At 42.5% G+C, this 20,255-nt stretch overlaps 1 protein-coding gene across 23 annotated transcripts in view; it reads right to left on the bottom strand.

The window, feature by feature from the left end:
- Positions 1–20,255, bottom strand: part of DEPDC5 (DEP domain containing 5, GATOR1 subcomplex subunit) — a 111,519-nt gene that overhangs the window by 54,455 nt on the left and 36,809 nt on the right. For 11 of the 23 annotated variants that reach the window (XM_073223194.1, XM_073223195.1, XM_073223192.1 and 8 more), the window contains 7 exons: positions 19,473–19,542; positions 17,702–17,738; positions 17,064–17,184; positions 12,893–13,113; positions 9,586–9,792; positions 7,516–7,651; positions 6,414–6,511 (listed from right to left, as the gene is read on the bottom strand). In XM_073223194.1, coding sequence (XP_073079295.1) covers positions 6,414–6,511; positions 7,516–7,651; positions 9,586–9,792; positions 12,893–13,113; positions 17,064–17,184; positions 17,702–17,738; positions 19,473–19,542 — 890 coding nt within the window. The remainder of the gene's footprint in view (positions 1–6,413; positions 6,512–7,515; positions 7,652–9,585; positions 9,793–12,892; positions 13,114–17,063; positions 17,185–17,701; positions 17,739–19,472; positions 19,543–20,255) is intronic. The other 12 variants (XM_073223176.1, XM_073223181.1, XM_073223179.1 and 9 more) reach the window with 4 other exon arrangements.

Raw genomic sequence — 20,255 nt, 5'->3', positions numbered from 1 at the left:
TTGGGTATAACCCTTTCACCCCGAAAACGTTTTGCTGTCAATTTCTTTGGTCACATTGAATCCATAGCGAACTTGCCCAGGGTTGAAATCCATTGGCAAGACAGTCAGCACTGCACGAACCCAAAATTTGAAATGAAACCTCACTGTCAAAGTTCAAAGCCAGACTCACAACTCGGGGAGCCAAAGCTGAGAATCATCATCTCAAGATTTATTTTCTGACATCTGTTCACAGTCAAGAAGTCTAGACATGTTCTCTGGTTATTAACTACAGGCCAAAAAGGGGTAATCAGCATGGGGCCTTTAAGCTGGTCCTGGGTGATCTACTAAAAGCCTGTGCCTGAGGCAAGCCATTTCTCCTCTCTGGGCTACAGACATGGCACTTACCCATTAAAAAAATCCAACCTGGACTGGACGAATGACTCTGAGTTCCATTCTTCTAGCCTCAGTATGCTATGATTTACTTTTTACTGTAGTTCTAGGGCCAAATCTGCCCCATGTACCTAATACTCAACACAAACACTAAGTTGCAGATTCTGAGTCCCAATCCTAAAGAGACAGAAAACATGGCATCCACTTACTTTCTTTTTCAAAATGGTCTAGAGCACTTATCCCCAATAAAGGAAATGACACTGATTAATGCCCCATAAACTGGTGCCCAGTGAAAGAACAGAGAGATAAAAACTACCTGCCCAATTCCATCAACCACCTGGTCCCAGCTGGGCAGCACGGAGAAAAACAAGTGAACAGTACAGTACAAGCCCTCAGCCAACAACGCTCAAAATAAAATTCTACGGGACCAGAAGAGAAACCCACAGAGACACCACTCCTGTGAATCGTGACTCCCATGTGAATCATGTCCAAATGCAGGAGAAAATCTAAGTCATGCTTGAATGCCTGAAGATGGTGCAAATCATCAAGCCCAGGAGGTGAGCGGGTCACAGATGAGGTTTTCCTGTTTGTTCTATTTTTCAAATAATGAAATGTTAACTTGTTTGTTTGTTTAGACACACACACACACTCCTTGTCCCAAAACAAAGACCCAGTGTGACAACTTAGAGAACCTGACCTACTTTTGATCCTTGTAACAACTCGGTGAAGCAGGCAGGCTGGCGAAGATCTTTATGCCCACCGCTCAGATGAAGAATCTGAGGCTCAAAGGCCGAAGGCTAACCTCCACAGCTCATGAGCAGCAGGACTGGGACTTCGCTCCAGACAGTCTCATCACTGTACACTTGCTCCTCGATCACACAATGCAGCAGACGTCACGTGTCCAAACCACCCAGCATCACTGGAACCACTTCGTCCAGCTCCCCATGGGCTGGCTTGCCTTTCACAACTGGCACCCCGCACGGAAGTGCTTCACATAGAATCCCAAGTGAATGACAAGCCAGAACTCCTTGAGGAGAGCAGAACCAGTATCTTGTTTTGTCTTAGGCCTTAGCACAGTGCCTAGAGCTCAATAAACATTTCTGGAGTGGGTTAGAGTCTAGTGAGTTTGAAGAAAGCAAACCATATTCCAAGAAGATTGAGGATGGCTTGAAAGAAAAGTCACTTCAAAGCCAAGCAAGGCAGAAAAAGACTGCCCAAGTCTTTGAGAAATGGAATCCAGTTAATTGTTCAACAAGGTTAGAAGAAAAGCATTCTTCAGCAGGGAGAAAGATGACCTCAGAAGGTTTCTGGATTCATTCAGCGACCTGATATGTGTCAGGAACTGTCTTAAGCTCTAGACACAGAGCCACGAACAAAACAAAAATGCTTGCCCTCATGGCCTCACAATAACAAATACAAATGAGAAGTTCTAGTATGTCAGGCAGCATTATAGAGAAATATTAGGCAGAGAAGATGGGTGAGGAGTGCCAGGGTGGAGAGTGGCAATGCAGGTAAGACCTGAAGAAAGAAAGAGAACAAGCTGAGGGTAGGGTGGCCTTATAATTTACCATCCAATCCAGGACACCTTTGAGAGTGAAAGGGGACACTATTAATCATCATTTAGGACAGCAAAATAAACCAGGATGATCCTGGGCAAACTCAGACACAGAGACCTTAGCCATGAATCTAAGAACCCAGCAGAGAGGAGAACAAGAGAAGGACCTGCGATTCTGAGTACGCCTGATACATCTGCAGAGCCATGAGAACGAAGTATGAGGGGAAAGCAGGAGACAAGGTCTGAGAGCAACAGGGACGACCATATGATGCAGGGGCTCTGTTGGCTACTGTGACGACTTTGGCTTTTACTCCAAGTGCATTGGGAAGCTTTCAGAGGGGTTTTGTGATTGTGCAAAGAAATTTCATGATCTGACTTCTGTTTTCGAAGGGTCACTCTGAATTGTTCTGCTGAAAATAAATTCAAGGGAAATGCAAGGGAGGAGGCTGAGAGATGAGTTAGCAGGCTGCTGCAGTGATTCAGGCGAGAGATGACGTGTCTTGGACCAGGCTAGGACTGGTGGAGGTGATGACAGATGGTAAAATTCTGGATATATCCTAAAGATAGTTCTGATATTAATTGGTTATTGTACATGGCAATAAAATTAGAATGACTGATTTCTTTTGGTAGCTGGCTAACACAACTGATTAGGAAGCACAAGATCAAAGATGGGAGTTCAATTCCCATGTGAGCCAAATGTTAAAGACCATTCCTGATGACCCCTGGCCTCTTTGAAAACACAAGCTACTGGCCATTAGGGCCCTGGGTCAGGGAAAGGATGATCCTATATAACTATATAATCCTGAATAGAAAAAGAATCCAAGGAACCCACAACTTCTCTAAGAAGCTAAACGTTCTAGGACAAAATTTATGTGACTGAACACTCACATACCATTTAGAATAATTTGGTGGGTTGTTCAAATGCTTCTCACATATGGCAGCTTAGTCTTGAAAGCATAAATTCACTTGTCAATAAACTTGCTAAACACTGTGGTGAGAAGATGAATAAAGATAAGCTCTTTCAGTCTAGTGGAGACAGACATGGAAACAAACAGTGGGATCACAATGTGCCAAGCAGTATACTCAGGTTATGCATATGGAACTCTGTGGAAACATGCCTAACATCTCCTGGGAGGGTGTAGGGAGAGAGGACTACCAGGGAAGGCTTCAAGGAAGAGATGTTGTTGGAGCTGAATCAAAGAGACTAAATTGATGTTTGCCAGGCAGAATCAGGGTTTGAAGATGGGGAAAGGCATATTCTGTAAAGGGACTAGTCCAGGGAGAGTGACTTGTCCAAAGGAGTATGGGGACAAAGACCTCAGGAGGCACAAGCAATGGCTGGAATATAAAATATACTCATTTAATAATAAAAATGATAACAGTTCCATTTGTTGAGCATTCACCATTAGTGCAAGGCACTGTTCTCAGCACTTTACATGGATTGTCACATTTAACATGCACATATAACCCTTCTCACAGATGAAGAAACTGAAATACACAGAGGTTAAGAAACTGGCTGGAAGGCCTCACCACTCATTAGTGGTGGAGTCAGGACTCAACATCCTGAAAGTCTAGAGTGTGCACGCTTTCCACTCACAGTGACATGTGGAGATGGAGGCAGATGAAGATCCAAAGGCAGGTGGGAGACAGGTGATGACCAGCATTACAAGCCGTGAACCACTGAAGAGTTTCACATATGCTGATCAGCTTTGCATTTGGAAATTATCTCACTGATAACAGTATGGAAGATGTATCAGAGGAGACAGCAACAGGGCAGGAAAATCACTTAAAGGGCTACTGTAATAATCCTGGCCAGAAATGACGGGGGACTAAACCAAAACAATGGCAGTGAGAATGGAAATGAGGGGCCAGAGTCAAAAGAAAGAGGGAACAGAAGGGTAAGGGTCTGTTTAGGAACAGCAAGGCATGTGTTCAGATGTCAGCACATTACAGATGAGGTCCTTCAGGTTATCGAGTACAGAGTCCATCAGGTGGGCAGATCTATGCCTCAAGAGACCAGGATGGAAATGACTGAGCCAGAGATCCAGATTGTAGCAGATGTTTTTCCAGTTTGTGTGCGAGGGAACTTTTAGCTCAGAGGACTCCATGACAGTGTCATTTGATGATCCTCAACAACCATTCCCCAAATAAGGATTCTTTGAAACCTCCTTTTTTCCCCAGAGAAAATGTGGAAATTCCCAAAAGACTCATCTTCTGAGGAGACATCTGGTCTACCTGAACCACCCCAGGCCTGGGACCACTCCAGGACCACCCCAGGTAAATCCTGGTGGTGTTACCATCTGAACACGTAATTCCCATTTCAGGTCACCAGTGCAACTAGCTCAGGTGTAGTCCAGTGAGTCCAGAGCAGCCCTCCTCCGTACTACTCTACCCCAAACAGCCTGGGAAGCTCAAGCTCTGGGTTCCTATAAAATGGCTCCTTGGTTTAGCAAAATATTATCTTTATAATATTCTGAAGGTACTTTAAAGCTGTCTGGCAGATGGCCGACATCCAAAAGACAAAAAACAAATGCTGGTGAGGATGCAGAGAAAGAGGAACCCTCCTACACTGTTGGTAGGAATGTAAATTGTTTTAACCATTGTGGAAAGCAATATGGAGGTCCCTAAAAAAGTAAAAATAGAGATACTGTTTGACCCAGGAATTCTACTCCTAGGAATTACCCAAAGAAAACAAGATCCCTGATTCAAAAACACATATGCACCCCTATGTTTATCACTGCACTATTTGCAATAGCCAAGATATGGAAGCAACCTAGGTGTCCATCAACAGGTGAATGGATAAAGAAGATGTGGTACATATGCACAATGGGATATTATTCAGCCATAAGAAGAAAAAAAATCCTACCATTTACAACAACATGGGTGGAGCTAGAGGGTATTATGCTCAGTGAAATAAGCCAGGTGGAGAAAGTCAAGTACCAAATGACTTCATTCATTTTTGGAGTATAAAAACAAAGCAAAACTGAGGGAACAAATAGCAGCAGACTCACAGACTCCAAGAAGAGTCTAGTGTTACCAAAAGGGAGAGGTTGAACAGGGTGGGTGCGGAGGGAGAAGGAGATTAAGGGGCATAATAATTCACAATCATAATATAGGTAGGTCACAGGAAGGACAGTATATCACAGAGAAGACAATTAATGACTCTATAACATCTTCCTATGCTAACAGACAGTGACAGCAATAGAGGGGGTGAGGACTTGATAATACGGGTGAATGTTGAAACCACACTATTGCTTATGTGAAATCATCATAAGATTGTATATCAATGATAGTTTAACTAAAAAAAAAAAAAGAGTCTGGCAGCTAAGTAACATTTTCAGCAACCTGAGCACAGGGACAGAAGAAAGTACCTTACTGGTCTCCAAACTTTGTTTTCAAAAGATGGAAGGAATTAATTAATCAATTATAATCCTTTAAACATTTTCTTTCTGCCAACCAGTTTCCAAGACTTAACCACAGGTCTCTAGAAATAGTTGGAGGAAGCTACCACCAAATGAAAGAAAGCGTCACTAACCAATTACACACAACTTCACTTTTACTATACCTTCCGTAAGCTAAGATTGAGAAATGTACTTTAGCTTTAGAAAATGAAGACACAAAGTAGCAGCCCTATTTTTCTTTTTCAGTTTTAATGTTTTCACACTCATTTGGCACAATACCTGTCCCTTGAGACTTTCCAAAATCCGCCCCTGCTCATCCAAACTCACGTTCCCCTACACCCGCAGAGGTGGTCGGCATAGTGCTGCTGGAGCGAGGAACAGCAGCCTGAATCTACCTGCTCCTAGCTTGATAGAATAGTTTAATATCTCTGCATTTTGGGGCATTAAGGTGCCCCAGGTGTAAAATAACATACACCCTACTGGGATGACTGGATGAGACAACAGCTATATGAGCACTTCCAGAAAGCATAAAAACTGCATTAATGTAAGTTAATACTCCCCCTCTTTTCACATCCCCATAGAATCCTGACCTTCTAACTCTCCACCTACCCAAATTCTACCCCGTCAAGATTGGGGTACATAACCACTTCTCTAAGCAACTACACCACCCTTCTCTTCTCTGATGTCATAGCTGGAACCACACTGCTCCCCTCTGGGTCTCTCCTGATTGTTTTTATGGGGCTGGGGCTGCCCCCTACTCACACAGCTGAAACCTCTCCCACAGCGGAGGCCACTCCTGCAGTCCCTAGTGTTGCCCTCAACATCAAGCTCATGAGTAGCCCTCGATCACGACTCACTGACAGACCAGGGACAAATGTGGCTTGATCAACGTGTCCTGAGCTAAAAATGTAATGTGCAGCCCATTTATAATTCCATGCATTATAGAGCACTGCTTCTAAACAGGTCACCCAAAATTGTGGCTGAAATGATCCCAAAATAGACATGGCCCTTCTTTTCTGGTCCTGTGTCATTTCTAGATGTGAGCCTCCTCTGAGCACCCCAACCCTGTTACCTCTCGGATCGGTTACCTGCACCACTGTTGCTAAGCAGGCTGGCAGAAAGCTCCTCTGTTCCACTGAAGCTCAAGAAGGACATGCCATCACCAGGCTGGCAGGAAGTGCTGTGCCTGCAGAGAACAGAGCCCAGCCACCTGCTTAATGCAGATCATCACCTTTTATCCTGCTCACTCTGTATCCTGAGGGGCTTTCCTCGAAGCAGGCCTAAATATCTGGCCACATGGGCTGGCGACCACTGGGAATCATATCATAGACACCAGGCTGTGCTGCTTGGTGTGTGTGCCAGCCCGGCCCCCTGTAGCTTGCTCCTCCTACCCTGACACCCCAAAATTGCTTTCCCATTGCCACACTAGACTAGCTGCCCTTCTGTTCTAAGCCTCCTCCTGCTAACTGCAACAGGAGGGTGTGTGTGCTAGAGGTACCGAGTTAACCTGATCAAGAGGGTTGTGCCCTGTCCGTATCCCTCATCCATCGCATAGGATATCAAGGTGACTGGAAAAGGAGCCAGACTGCTTTTGCAAAGCATTTCCTAAATCATCACAGGAATGATGGGTCCAGGTATAACCCAGGCTCATGTTTGGCAAGGTTTCAAGGACTTTCCTCCTACATTGACTCTCTTTGAATGCTTTGTAACACACATTCAGAACTCTGGTTCAAAATGAGTTCTTTCTATATTCACAGAACTTGATTTCTATTGCTTTTAGCATTACCTTCTTCTCAACAGTGGGATTTCTCAATGACCAAAATGACAAAAATCACAGGCAGACTGCCCAACACCCATGCCCAAAACACACAGCATGAATCAACTGCCTAAGCACTCATTTTCTCCCTAAACAGAGGCTTAGAAGAACCTCATGTTTGAGGTTTACAAAATGCGCTTTGAATTAAAGCTAATGCTAAAGGACAGCAAAGGTACCTTTTCTGGGAAAAACACCAGGCTGCTTTGTACTTGGCCCAGTACAGAGATGAGGCTGACCGACCAAAGGACCTGACCTCACACTGCTTCTCCAAGTCTAATAAACATGTCATGCTGTCACAAGTCTGTTCTGCACGTGGTACTGGGCGCCGGAGAGTGGTCTCAAGGTACCCTCCAGAGCCCTGTGCACGTCCTCACCTTCCGGCAGCTTCATGATATGCTAACTCCAACAGCTCTGCAGAGGAGTGAGTTGGGTCCCTCTGCCCGCTGCCCTGCAGCTCCGCCATATTCTGTCGGGTCTGGTGATGGATCTGGATGGCCTCTCCGGATGGTCCTACCCAGACAAAGATCCACTGAGATCACTCCCACCCGACAGCTAGTGCTGTGCACTCAGCTATTTTCCTTCTTTCCAGCTGCTGGGATATGGGTGTTGGAGAGATTGAAAGAAGAGCACACCACAGAGGAACATCACACATGACCCTCGCTCCCAGACAGAGCATCTCCTCTTCCAAACAGGCCTCAGCCTCCTGTGGGGCCCACGTTGGTCATCCTGTTCAGCCTAAGACTATTTTAGGAGCCTCTGTCTCACTCATGACAACTGAGATGCCATAGAGAAATACATGAGTACAGGAGGCCAGGGCCCTTCCCAAGAGGGTTAACACAAGCTAAAGGAGAAGGAACAGACTTGGGAAACACCTGTGACTCCATAAATACAAGATAGTAACAACTGTGACTGGAAGAATCAGATGATGAATAAGTGCAAAAGAGATACTGAGTAGGAGATAAATCAGAATTAGTCAATTCTACTAAAAAATGCTTCCTGGAGAAAGAATTTGTAGAGCTGAGTATTAAACAAGGTTAGCAGGAAATGAAGGAGAGGGCACCTGGGTAGAAGAAATTATACATGTGAAATCCCAAACGTGGAAAAAGCCAAACCTGTGCAGGAGACAAGATGAGCTTCAGCAAGCAAAGAACCATTGAGGATGGGAGTGAGCAGACTCCCATCTGGGAAGGTAGGGAGCCTGGCCAAGGAGGCCTCAGCTACCAGAGGGCCAGGTGGGCAGGAGGTGAGACAGACAAAGGGAGCAAAGCTGGGAGAGCACTGTTTTAGTAAAGTGCATGTGACTGGTGGGAGTGAGAAGAGGCGAAGGTCACGGAAGAAACGCCAAAAGCTCTCATAAGAGAACTTGGAGGGAGCTGGCGGACCTAACATGGAAAGACACAGACACCAGAAAGAAACAGGACATGTGACTGATTATGGCAGAGATAAGAGGGGCAGAAAGGGGGTTGGGATGGCCCCCAATTACAGTCAAAGCAACCAGATCTATTTCTCACTTATTTAACTTATAATACTAACACCAGGTACAAAAGAAAATAACTAGATGTTTCTAAACATTCAGAGGATGGCTTCCATGAAAACCCCTGGAGTTTAACACATCTGTTCCTCCCCAGCCCTATACAAGCTCATTAAACTGAAATTTAGTTTTAGCCACAGATGACAAAACTTCACTGCCATCTTCTTTAGGACAGAGTACAGACCAAAAAGGGTAGGCTAAGAAAAACAGTGAATTTGAAAAAAATAGTAATAATTTTGATTGGTTTTTCAACTTCATTTAAATGGAATCATACAGAATGTACTCTTTTATGTTGGGCTTCTTTCATCAAGTTTGTAAATTTAAACATAGGCTTGGATATGGTTGTCATTCATTTTAATTAATTTCTATATGGCATCCCATTATTAAAAAGGAACCCATTTGTTTGGCCTTTCTTTTTTTTTTCCAATTTATTTAAACTAAAAACGAAAACAGAAATAGTTCACTCATTCCTCAAATTTTTTTTCCAATTGTCACAGACCGGAGAGAAAACAAAGTAACATAATAACTGTGTAACCAAGAAAGTAATTATCAGTATTCAGAGAGAACTGGGAGAGGAAGGAAGGAACAAGAATGAGGGACATTGGTCTAAAGAAAGAAAGTGGGTGGCAAAGTACAGTGTCCATTTCAAATAGAATTAAAAAAGGAAGCCCTTAGGTCTACACAGCTGGTTAGTTACAAAGCCCACTCCCAAGTGTGTCCTTCGAGCTCCTCACAAGAACCCTTGTGGTAGGCAAAGTGGGCGTGGTCATCCCCATCGTACAGGTGGGGCACCAGAGGTGCAGAGAAGTTGAGACACTTGATCAAGGCCACACGGCTGATTTCTGCTGAGGACCAGGACTAGGAGTTCCAAATCCTGGGCTCTTTCCTGAGCCACTTACCCACAGGAACTTACCCACAGGAAAAGTGTGCATCCAGCGCCTTCTGTTGGATGTGAGCTTCATGGGCATTCGTGAGGGGGCAAAGGGGTTAATCAGTGCCCGCTGGGGCGTGTATCCCCCAGTTCGAACATGTAGCATGGACTCTGCGCTGCCTACGTGGAACCTCCCGGGTGCACTAGAGTCTCGCTGTGGTGGCTCCATCATGTTCTCCATGACGTCTGCTGGTTACGGTAGAGTTGAAGCACAAAGAGAAAGCATACAGCCATAGTGAAACCAGAACTAGGTGGACCGATTGGCCAACAGCAATAAGAATCTTGGACATCATACATGGTAGGGAGTGAGGGAAATGATTAAAATCACCACACTATAAAGAAATAAAATACTGGGCTTGTTTAAGTACTTTTCAAATACTTAAAAACAGTTTTCTTAAATGTTGTGTTAATAGTAGGAGTGATTTCAACAGCCTTTAGTGATATTTGGGAATTTACTGGAAAAGCCAAAAAGTAATTCACTAGAATATTGTAAGGCAATGCAATCTACAAACCCTTAGAAGGGGAAAAGGGGAGTTCTGATTTCTAAAGTACTGGCCCAGTGAAGTCACACCCAAACTGACAGGGAGGACGCCATAATACCGGGAGACTCTGGACTTTGAGCTAACGGGCAACAACCAAATGATGGGACTGGCACTGCCTCCCTTGGGGATGGGTTGGTATATTCTGTATGTGGGAGGAACAATAAAAATAGATGTTTGTGACCAAAAGGGCAGACCCTGGCAGGGATAGTCAATGTATTCATTAAACCCATTTGATTTTCCTCTTAGGCACATCATGAGTCTACAGTTTCTAGCCCCTTGCACTGGGGCCAAATAACAGTTCCAGCCAACAGAACACACGTAGATGCGACATGCTCCAGGTGAAGACCTGAACCACAAATTCTCCAAGCACGGTATCTATTGTTTTTTCCTCTGCTGTGGCAACTCTGGAGATCAGTGTTGATGATCATGGCATCCCGGGATGGAAGGAGCCTGGGGCCCCGAATGACTGGGCGGATCGGAAAGCCTTCCCATTGACTCAGTGGCCTGGACATGAGTAAGCAATCAAATGCTACTGTGTTAAGAAAAAATTCTTGGGAGAAAAGAATGTAGAAATGGATGCATCCTGCCTTGACTAGGCAAAGAAATGGCATGATACTTAGACTGGACCAGTTAGTCCAATGATGACAGACAGGTTCCTATTATGTAGAGGGAGGCGGCACGCTACATAACCTGAGTGGATCAAAGAGCTGAAACCCACAACTAGCAACCCTGGTGTGCATCCCATGTTCACTAAGCAGCCGCTGTGTTCAGAAATGGTCTAGCACATGCAAATTCGAGGGCATCAAGGAAACTGTCTTGTCCACCATTATCTGCCCAATCCTACCAAAGAACCTGGTGCATGGTACTATTTAATTCCTTAAGCCGATGCACATGTAAGAAGAGAACATTCAGACTGTCATGAAAGCTATACCTTTCATTGTAAATTAATGAACTGATGTGTTGGTTTACCAAATAAAAGAGTATGGTCCAGTTAGTAATCATGGAAATAAAAGGAGAAAACCCAACTAAAAAAAAAAGATGAGTAGATATGGTTTGAAAAGGATGAGGAATAGTACTAGGGGATAAAGTGAGTCAAAAATACATGTATAAGAGAGGAGAAATATTTCCTATGTTGCATTGGTGGGGTAGAGAATCCCTAAACATAACAGAGAGGTAGGAAACTAAGGGCTTGTAGATTGCATTGGCTTACAACTTTCCAGGTGAATTACTTTTTGGCTTTTCTAATAAACTTCCATAAACCACTAAAGGATGCTGAAATTAAGAAAAGTATTTTCAGAGCTACTTGGAATAAAAGCAACATTACTTCCTCAGAGACCTGGCTTTTAGAATAACAAGGGTTTTTAAAGGTTTAACATTTAGTTTATTTTAACTTTTGCTACAGACTGTACTAAGAATATTTTCAGCAAAATGGGAGTAATTATCATGCAAACTTAGAAATATCCAGAAAGTGAGGAAAAGCTAGCCTAGAAATGTTCAAATGTACTAAATTCCTTTGAATACTAAACCTAATTAACGTAGGTGACATAGTTAACTATTCTATAGTCATGTAGTTAAATATCCGCTCCTTCCTCTTTTAGGATTTCCCTTTTACAATTTGAAGCAATCAAAAAAAAAAAAAAAAGACCCCACCAAAACTTTTGTCAGCAGTCAACAATTTTCCTGAGCCTTTGCACAGTGTGTATGATGCCTACTGGGTAAGAGTGCCCTACTCCTCAGCCCTGAGGTCCTTGGAGCCAGTGGCTTCCCCTTCAGTGTGCTGGGTCACAGAAAACCGTCCTCGCCCATCAGGAACCCTTCTGGGGCCACAGGAGGCAGCTGTGTGTACACAACATTCCTAAGACAGTGATCAAAAGTCAGGAGGGCTTTGCTTCCTTCCATTTATACAACGTTCTTAAAGTAACAAAATTACAGAGAAGGAGAATGACTAGTGAGAGGGTATGGCTACAAAGGGGTAGCACAAGGGAGCCTTGCGGTGATGGACTAGTTCTGCATCTTAACCATGGAGGTGGCTACATAAATCTACACAGTAAAAAGAGGCATAAATACACACACACATACATACACACACAGACACACGAATGAGTGCATGTAAAACTGGTAAAATCCAAATAAGCTCTATGGATTGTGCCAGTGTCAGTTGCCTGGTTTTGATATTGTGCTATAATTATGCAAGATGTCATTAATGGAAAAAATGAGTGAAAGGTACATGGGACCTCCCTATATGTTTTTTGCTATTTCCCAATGAATCCATAATTACTTCAAAATAAAAATGTAAAAAAGAGTCAGGTGGGGCCTGTATATGCTAATTATAGAGGTGCTTCATGGCAAGGTAAGATACAGGGAGAGAGCACCTGTGTTCCTTAGCGCACGCCAGGTAACAGGTAACTACAAGGAGAAATCTGAGAGTGGAAGAGAAGACAGAGGCTGTTTTAAGTATGCATGAATGGCAGTGGCAAAGAAATAAGCAAACACCTTTGACCCTAGGCCTAGGAAAAGCTTCACAATAACACATGGAAAGGTATACATTTATTGTGATGGGGGAAGAAATGTTAAGAGGCAAGAACAGTACAATTCACATACATGTGCGGCTAAGGAGATTCATGCTCATTACGCTAGCATGGAAATAACTAAGATGTGGGACTTAAACCCCCACCCAGCCACACATCCCAGATCCCCATTAGCTGCCCCAGCTCTGCCCAGCTCCACTCATGCTTCAGTCCTCTGACCTCGAGTGCTGGTATAGCCCAAGGAGCTGCTGACTTCATACTGGTGTAGGTGGGGATGTGGGATCATCAGGATGTTGGCACTCCTGCCCAGGGAGCTGTCGTCAGAAGCCTGGCTCCTCACTTCCTCACTGGGCAGCGCACGGCTAGGCAGGGAGGGGCTGGATGAGACATCACAGGAGCTGGCGCTCTTTCGACTGTGACTCTCCCGCTCTCGCACAGACCTGACAGGTAAGAGACACCAAGTTACCACCAAGCAAGGAATGCTGACCCATCGAGAATTAAAACTCCAAAATCCATTACCAGACAAGATACTTGGGAAACATTAAGAAAAATCCCCAGTGAGATCTATGAGTGGGCAATAATATAGGGGATGCTTTGTTCTGAGCAGCTTGAGAATTTTGTGTAAGAAAGTGGGGAAATGCCCTGAAAACTACAAGACACTCATGAGAGAAATTAAAGAACATACCAATAAATGGAAACACATCCCAAGCTCATGGATAGGAAGAATTAATTTTGTCAAAATGGCTATCCTGCCTAAAGCAATCTATAGATTCAATGCAATCCCTATCAAAATACCAACAGCATTCTTCAACAAACTGGAACAAATAGTTCTAAAATTCATATGGAACCACAAAAGATCCCAAATAGCCAAAGCAATCCTGAAAAGGAAGAACAAAGCTGAGGGGATTATGCTCCCTGACTTCAAGCTCTACTACAAAGCCACAGTAATCAAGATAATTTGGTACTGGCACAAGAACAGACCCATAGACCAATGGATCAGACTAGAGAGCCCAGATATAAACCCAAGCATATATGGTCAATTAATATACAATAAAGGAGCCATGGACATACAATGAGGAAATAACAGCCTCTTCAACAACTGGTATTGGCAAAACTGAATGGCTGCATGCAAGAGAATGAAGCTGGATTATTGTTTAACCCCATACACAAAAGTAAACTCAAAATGGATCAAAGACCTGAATGTAAGTCATGAAACCATAAAATTCTCAGAAGACAACATAGGCAAAAATCTCCTGAATATAAACACGAGCAACTTTTTTCTGAATGTATCTCCGCAAGCAAGGGAAACAAAAGCAAAAATGAACTCATGGGACTACATTAAACTAAAAAGCTTCTGTATAGCAAAGGACACCATCAACAGAACAAAAAGGCATCCTACAGTATGGGAGAATATATTTGTAAATGACATATCTGACAAGGGGTTAACATCCAAAATATATAAAGAACTCATATGCCTCAACATCCAAAAAGCAAATAATCCTATTAAAAAATGGGTGGAGGATATGAATAGACCCTTCTCCAAAGAAATTCAGATGGCCAACAGGCACATGAAAAGATGCTCCACATCACTAATTATCAGGGAAATGCAAATTAAAACCACAATGAGATATCACCTCACACCAGTAAGGATGGCCAGCATTAAAAAGACCAAGAACAACAAATGCTGGCGAGGATGTGGAGAAAGGGGAACCCTCCTACACTGCTGGTGGGAATGTAAGCTAGTTCAGCCATTGTGGAAAGCAATATGGAGGTTCCTCAAAAAACTAAAAACAGAAATACCATTTGACCCAGGAATCCCACTCCTTAGAATTTACCTAAAGAATACAACTTCTCAGACTCAAAAAGATATATGCACCCCTATGTTTATCACAGCACTATTTACAATAGCCAAGATATGGAAGCAACCTGAGTGTCCATCAGTAGATGCATGGATAAAGATGTGGTACATATACACAATGGAATACTATTCAGCCATAAGAAAGAAACAAATCCTACCATTTGCAACAACATAGATGGAGTTGGAGAATATTATGCTCAGTGAAATAAAGCAGGCGGAGAAAGACAAGTGCCAAGTGATTTCCCTCATTTGTGGAGTATAACAACAAAGCAAAACTGAAGGAACAAAATAGCAGCAGACTCACAGACTCCAAGAAGGGGCTAGTGGTTACCAAAGGGGAGGGGTGTGGCAGGGCGGGTGGGGAGGGAGGGAGAAGGAGATTGAGGGGTATTATGTTTAGTACACATGGTGTGGGGGATCACCGGGAAGACTGTAGCAGAGAAGGCAAACAGTGAATCTGTAGCATCTTACTACACTGATGGACAGTGACTGCAATGAGGTATTGGGGGGGACTCAATAATAAGAGTGAATGTAGTAACCACATTGTTTTTCTTGTGAAACCTTCATAGGATTGCATATCAGTGATACCTTAATAAAAAGAGAGAAAGCGGGGAAATGACTGACAAGTCTCATGTGGCTGAAGTCCTGAGACCATAGCTGTAAAAAAGTGATCACTTTGGTCCCATGGATCCCACCAATCAATCTCCTATCACTGAAAAAGGGGTAACCAGACATGATACAATGTGATACAAGAGAAGTATATAGCACCACCTGAGGAGTCTTCTTGTACCAAAAATTGAACCTAAATCTTACCAAGCCTCTAAGATAACTGCCAGTTTACAGGAAATTCAGAGAATAGAGGATAAGTTAAACATTATAAGGCAACAGTCAGCCAAATGAAGAAACCAAGACACTCTATGGTCACAGAAAAAAGACATTCCAACTGAATGCAATATGTGTGTCCTCTTTATATCCCAATTCAAACAAACAAACTGTTAAAACACATTCTTGAGACAACTGGGAAATCTGAATACAGGCTGGCTATTAGAAGATATTAAAGAATTAGTATTACTTTGTTACTTGAGATAATGATTTTTAAAAAACTCTTACTTACTGGAGACATATACTGAAGTATTTACAGTTGGGAAAAAAAAATAGGATGCCTGGAATTTGTTTCAGAATACCCAAACAAAATTTAAAATGTGGGGAAGTAATGAAACAAGACTGACAACACATTAACTTTTCATTTTTGAACATTTAAGTATGTTTGAACATTTCCTTAATAAAAGTTAAAAAAACCAGTATACCATATTAAAACATAAAATTCCCTAAGGGGGAAGCCTCTGGAAGCAGCAGGAAGAAGGATCAAAGGAGAGAAGCCTAATGGGGAAGCAGAAACTCAGATGGGAAGAGTCAGCAATTACCAACAGGGCTGCCCCTTTGCTTCAGATCTGTTCTCTTTCTGCCTGGAAGGATTTTGTTTTAAGTAAGAGCTTAAACAGAGCCTGAAAATAGATCCCAGGGGCTGTTCATTATTGTAACAGTAAATATTTGGGCACCAGTACCTGCCCAGCCCTGTGCGGAGAACAGAGCACTGATTAGGACACAGTCTGGGCCCTCAAGGAACCTGGGGGCCTCTGAAACTGCAGTTCCATCAGACTGTGAGAAAGAAAACCAAGGATCTTGGGCTATGGAAGCATTTTTACTCAGAAGAAAAGCTCTACTGACCTCCAAGCAGCATCTGTGTGGGAAAACTGCAGTTCACAGCACTTACTCTGAGCCTTAAAATTCTCAGGAATAGATATTAGGAGGGGATGAAGGAAAAGGACAGAAGACCATCATGTGGCCACCAGCTAATTTGCCACCATGTGAAGAGACGGCATGTTATTTCAAACAGCTGTGCTCAGATAAACTTGCATATTTAAGAAATCTGGATGATGGACTCATGGTTTTTTGGTTAACTAGGAAAAAAGGTGAGCTACAACTTTGTTTTACACATTCATAAAACTTCTATATAATGAACAAAGCATAAAAACCAAGACCAGAAAGTATCAGAAGAAAATGTAAAATATACATCTCTAACCTTGGGGTAAGGATGGTTTTCTTACACAAGACCCAGAAATGAATATACTGGTAACTCTGACTACTTCACAATTTATTAAAAACTATTATATGATCAAAACACTGTGGAGCAAATTTTAAAAGCAGGAATTAAGTAAAGTCTTTTGCCCTCTATACAGATTAGTGGCAGCCCAGTGAAAAGATTCCAGAATTTGCAAATTGCTTCTCCCGGCTTAAAAAAAAAAAAAAAAAGCAGAACATTTTCCTTATCCGCGGGACAACATTTCATAGCAAACATGGCTAACAAAATGTCTGGGCCAGAGAACCTGAAAACATTATCTTTAATGATCTACATGATATGGCTTCTATTTGGCCAATTTAAAACATTTTCAAGGTTGCTCTCCTACAAGTCCCTACTGGAGTTTTCCTAAGCAATTTTTATATCCACCCAAAGTGAATCTGACAGAAAACCTGCAGGTGGCAAGGCGCTGAGCCCGGGATGGGCCTGGCAGCCTGAACACTTGAGCATCGTAGCCATCATAATCTACTTGGATGGGAAGGGCATTCTCAGATTCTTTTGGAGTCCCAAGAGCTGAAATACATAAACAATATGATTATCATTAAAACACATTTCAACCAGATGCCTTCAGAAGGTTGAATCTGCAAGGCACAAGTGATTATCATCATTTCCCCCTGAAAAAAGTCAGGTAAGAACCCATTCATCAGATTGAGATTAAGTGATTTACATGTCAAAGTGACTTAGAAAGTAGTATAGCACTAAATAAAGGCAAGGTTTGCTGGTATTTCATTCTTCTGTGATCCCACTTAAAAATATCTCTTAATGTGTATGTTTAGTACTTCAAAAATTTCCACCTGATCCCTGCAATTCACTAAGGAAAAAAAAATAAGGATTTTTTGGTTCATTTTTTGGATTTTTGTTATCATTCATTTTGCAGATAACAAGACAAAAATATGCAGGGTGGTAAAGGGAGACCTTCCAGTCTCCCAGCTTGGCTGTGAACTTTGTGTGTGACCTCACGTAATCTTATTGCCATGGCTTAGCTGTCTCCTTCTAAAAGTGATGGAAGGAGATCTCAAAAAATACTCACACGTGTCACGGCCATTTTTTGCTTTCTCAGAAGCAGTCTGCAAAATTAAACAGAGAATGAATCACTCCCTCCTCTGCTGGAACAGAACTTATCACAAGGCACAGTATGTAGGTGGCTGCTCCCCAGGGCAGAGACCAGATCTCATCCTTCCCGGTGACTGATGGCAAAGGAGCAGCTAATATGTGACACCCACCTACCGCAGTGTCAGGCCCTGCTAGGTCCTTTACTTCCCGCCTCACATGTTATTCCCTCTCATAACTCTATCCCATGGGGGCATGAACCCCAACAGCTCGGAATATTAAATTCTAGAGAGAATAAGGGACTTGCTCAAAGCCACACAGTTAGCAGGTGGCTAGCCCAGCTCTTCATAGACTCTTGATCAGACCATTGGTATGTTTGTCCTATGAAGGTGATTCCACCTGACCCCAAGCTGCTCACTTCCCCCTTCACCAGAGTGCCCCCACCTGTCTGCCTACACCTATAAGAGCTCAGTCCAGTTTGCTGAGGTGGAGAGTAAAGGTAGAGAGAAAACTGAAAGAGCTTTTCTAAATAAACAAATTTTTTAGGACTCTTTGACCTTCCATAACAATACTTATGATTTGTTCTTTCTTTAATATGATCACATTGCAGAGAATATCCTCTGCATTCTACTTTGCCGAGAATGGCTATAGTGAGGGCATAAAACTTCAGAGGGCAGAAAGGTATACATGACACCTTTCTGGCAGAGTCCCTTCTCCCAGCACTTTACTGCTTAACATGGCTTATTGTAGGAGGAGTATTTATATTCCTCAAAATTTGTATTTTCCCTATTGGAAGAGTAACATTAATACCCCGTCAACCCAGAAAGGGAAGAAGTGACCCTGATACTATTAATGTAACACAGCTACAATGGTGCAACTTTCGGAGAGTTCCGCTCCACTACAAACAGACAGATGAGTAAGAGAACCCTGGTATGGGGCCTACATACTAACAGCCTGTTTTTCTCTTCCTATTACATAAAGAGCACTTTTTAAGGTTCCTAAAATTATTATTTTCATTGGCTGCAAATATATTCCATCAAGTGGATACGTCATGGTTTATTTAGCTCTTGCCCTATTATTTTCAACTTCTCATTACATAAATAAAAATGCGATCTATTCTCATTCAATATCCTCAAGTATTTCCTTAGACATAATTAGCCAAATTATTTCTTTAGACACATGGCCAAAAATGGAATTATCTGGTCAAATGGCATGAATGTTTGCACTGCTCTTGACACACATGGCTGCACTGCTTTTCCTAAGTATTATACAACCACCAGGTACTCAAGAACCAATGGCTCCACCCTTCCTCCGGCATCTGGTACAACTATTATGTTTCAAATCCATTTGTAAGCAAAAAAAAAAAAAAAGAATCCCCATTCTGTGTGAATTTGCCTTTCTTTACTGTTAAGATGTAATCTTTCCTTTTGCTGCAATGTATCCTCATGTCTTTGTCCCTACAGGTATCTGAGAGGTCTCAGTATCGGAATAAACCAGTCATATCATAACAAAATACTTCTTTCATTATTAAAGAACTAAAAATAGTGCATCATATTTTTGCCAAAGATATTTCTTGCAGTCTGGGGGGTTTGCCTTGTTATTTATTTATGTAACGTAGAAAATTGTAAAGTCCTGAGACAAATTTCTTAAACTGTATTCATGACCATGGAAGGAACAGGGAATCTCAGGACCAAAATAACCACATCAATGTGTGACAGCCCCTGAAGGCTCTGCAGGCTGGTGGCACCTACCTTCTTTCCTGCCAGTTTTATTCGTGGGGTGAAACTATTACAAGAGAGCTGGCTTTTGGACGTGTAGAAACTGTGAAAGAAACAAACAGGGTCATTATCTAAACCCCTTTCATTTTAAACGTCAAGACATAGCTGAAATCCCAACCATGAACCAGTAGCTCTCTCTCAAGTACCTTTGTCTCAGGCTTTATTCATCCCCCAGTTCTAACCTCTTTTGTAATTACTGTAAAACATTAATTATGCTTTTTAACTGTTCTATACATTTTTCCCCATAAATTGTATCCTGCTAGCATAATTTCTAACTGGATTACAATCCCCTCCTTGTGGCAGGGATTAAATCTAATGCCATGATGCTTTTTCTGCTTTGATACTTGGCATGATGCTGAGCCCAAAGAAGGTCGTTATCACTCACTGATTGATCAGCACTTGGTAAACAAGGATGACCCAGGTAAGAAAAGAAAAAGGTGGTCTAAGAAAAAATGACAGAAACCATCAAATCCTAATCCCTCTGAAAACCGTATCTCAATGCAGTCATGTCAGGCACACAAGAAAATGGGAGACTCAACCTTGCCCTGGGTATGCTGAATGAATGAGTGAAGAGAGGCTGGTAGCCTTTTCAATCCCTCAAGCATCCCTCTGTATTCTCTTTTATCTACAATTAACTTGTGGTAAAGACATTTTGAATACTGACCAATCCCTACCTTCCATCATAACTCGGATCATAAAAAACACATACACACACACACACAAAAAAAAACAACAACAACAAAGGGAGGGGTCAGT

Source organism: Manis javanica, chromosome 15 (genome assembly GCF_040802235.1).
Source record: "Manis javanica isolate MJ-LG chromosome 15, MJ_LKY, whole genome shotgun sequence".
Lineage (NCBI taxonomy): Eukaryota > Metazoa > Chordata > Mammalia > Pholidota > Manidae > Manis > Manis javanica.
Note: the sequence above shows the minus strand (reverse complement) of the source record. Positions and strands in the feature narration are given on the sequence as shown.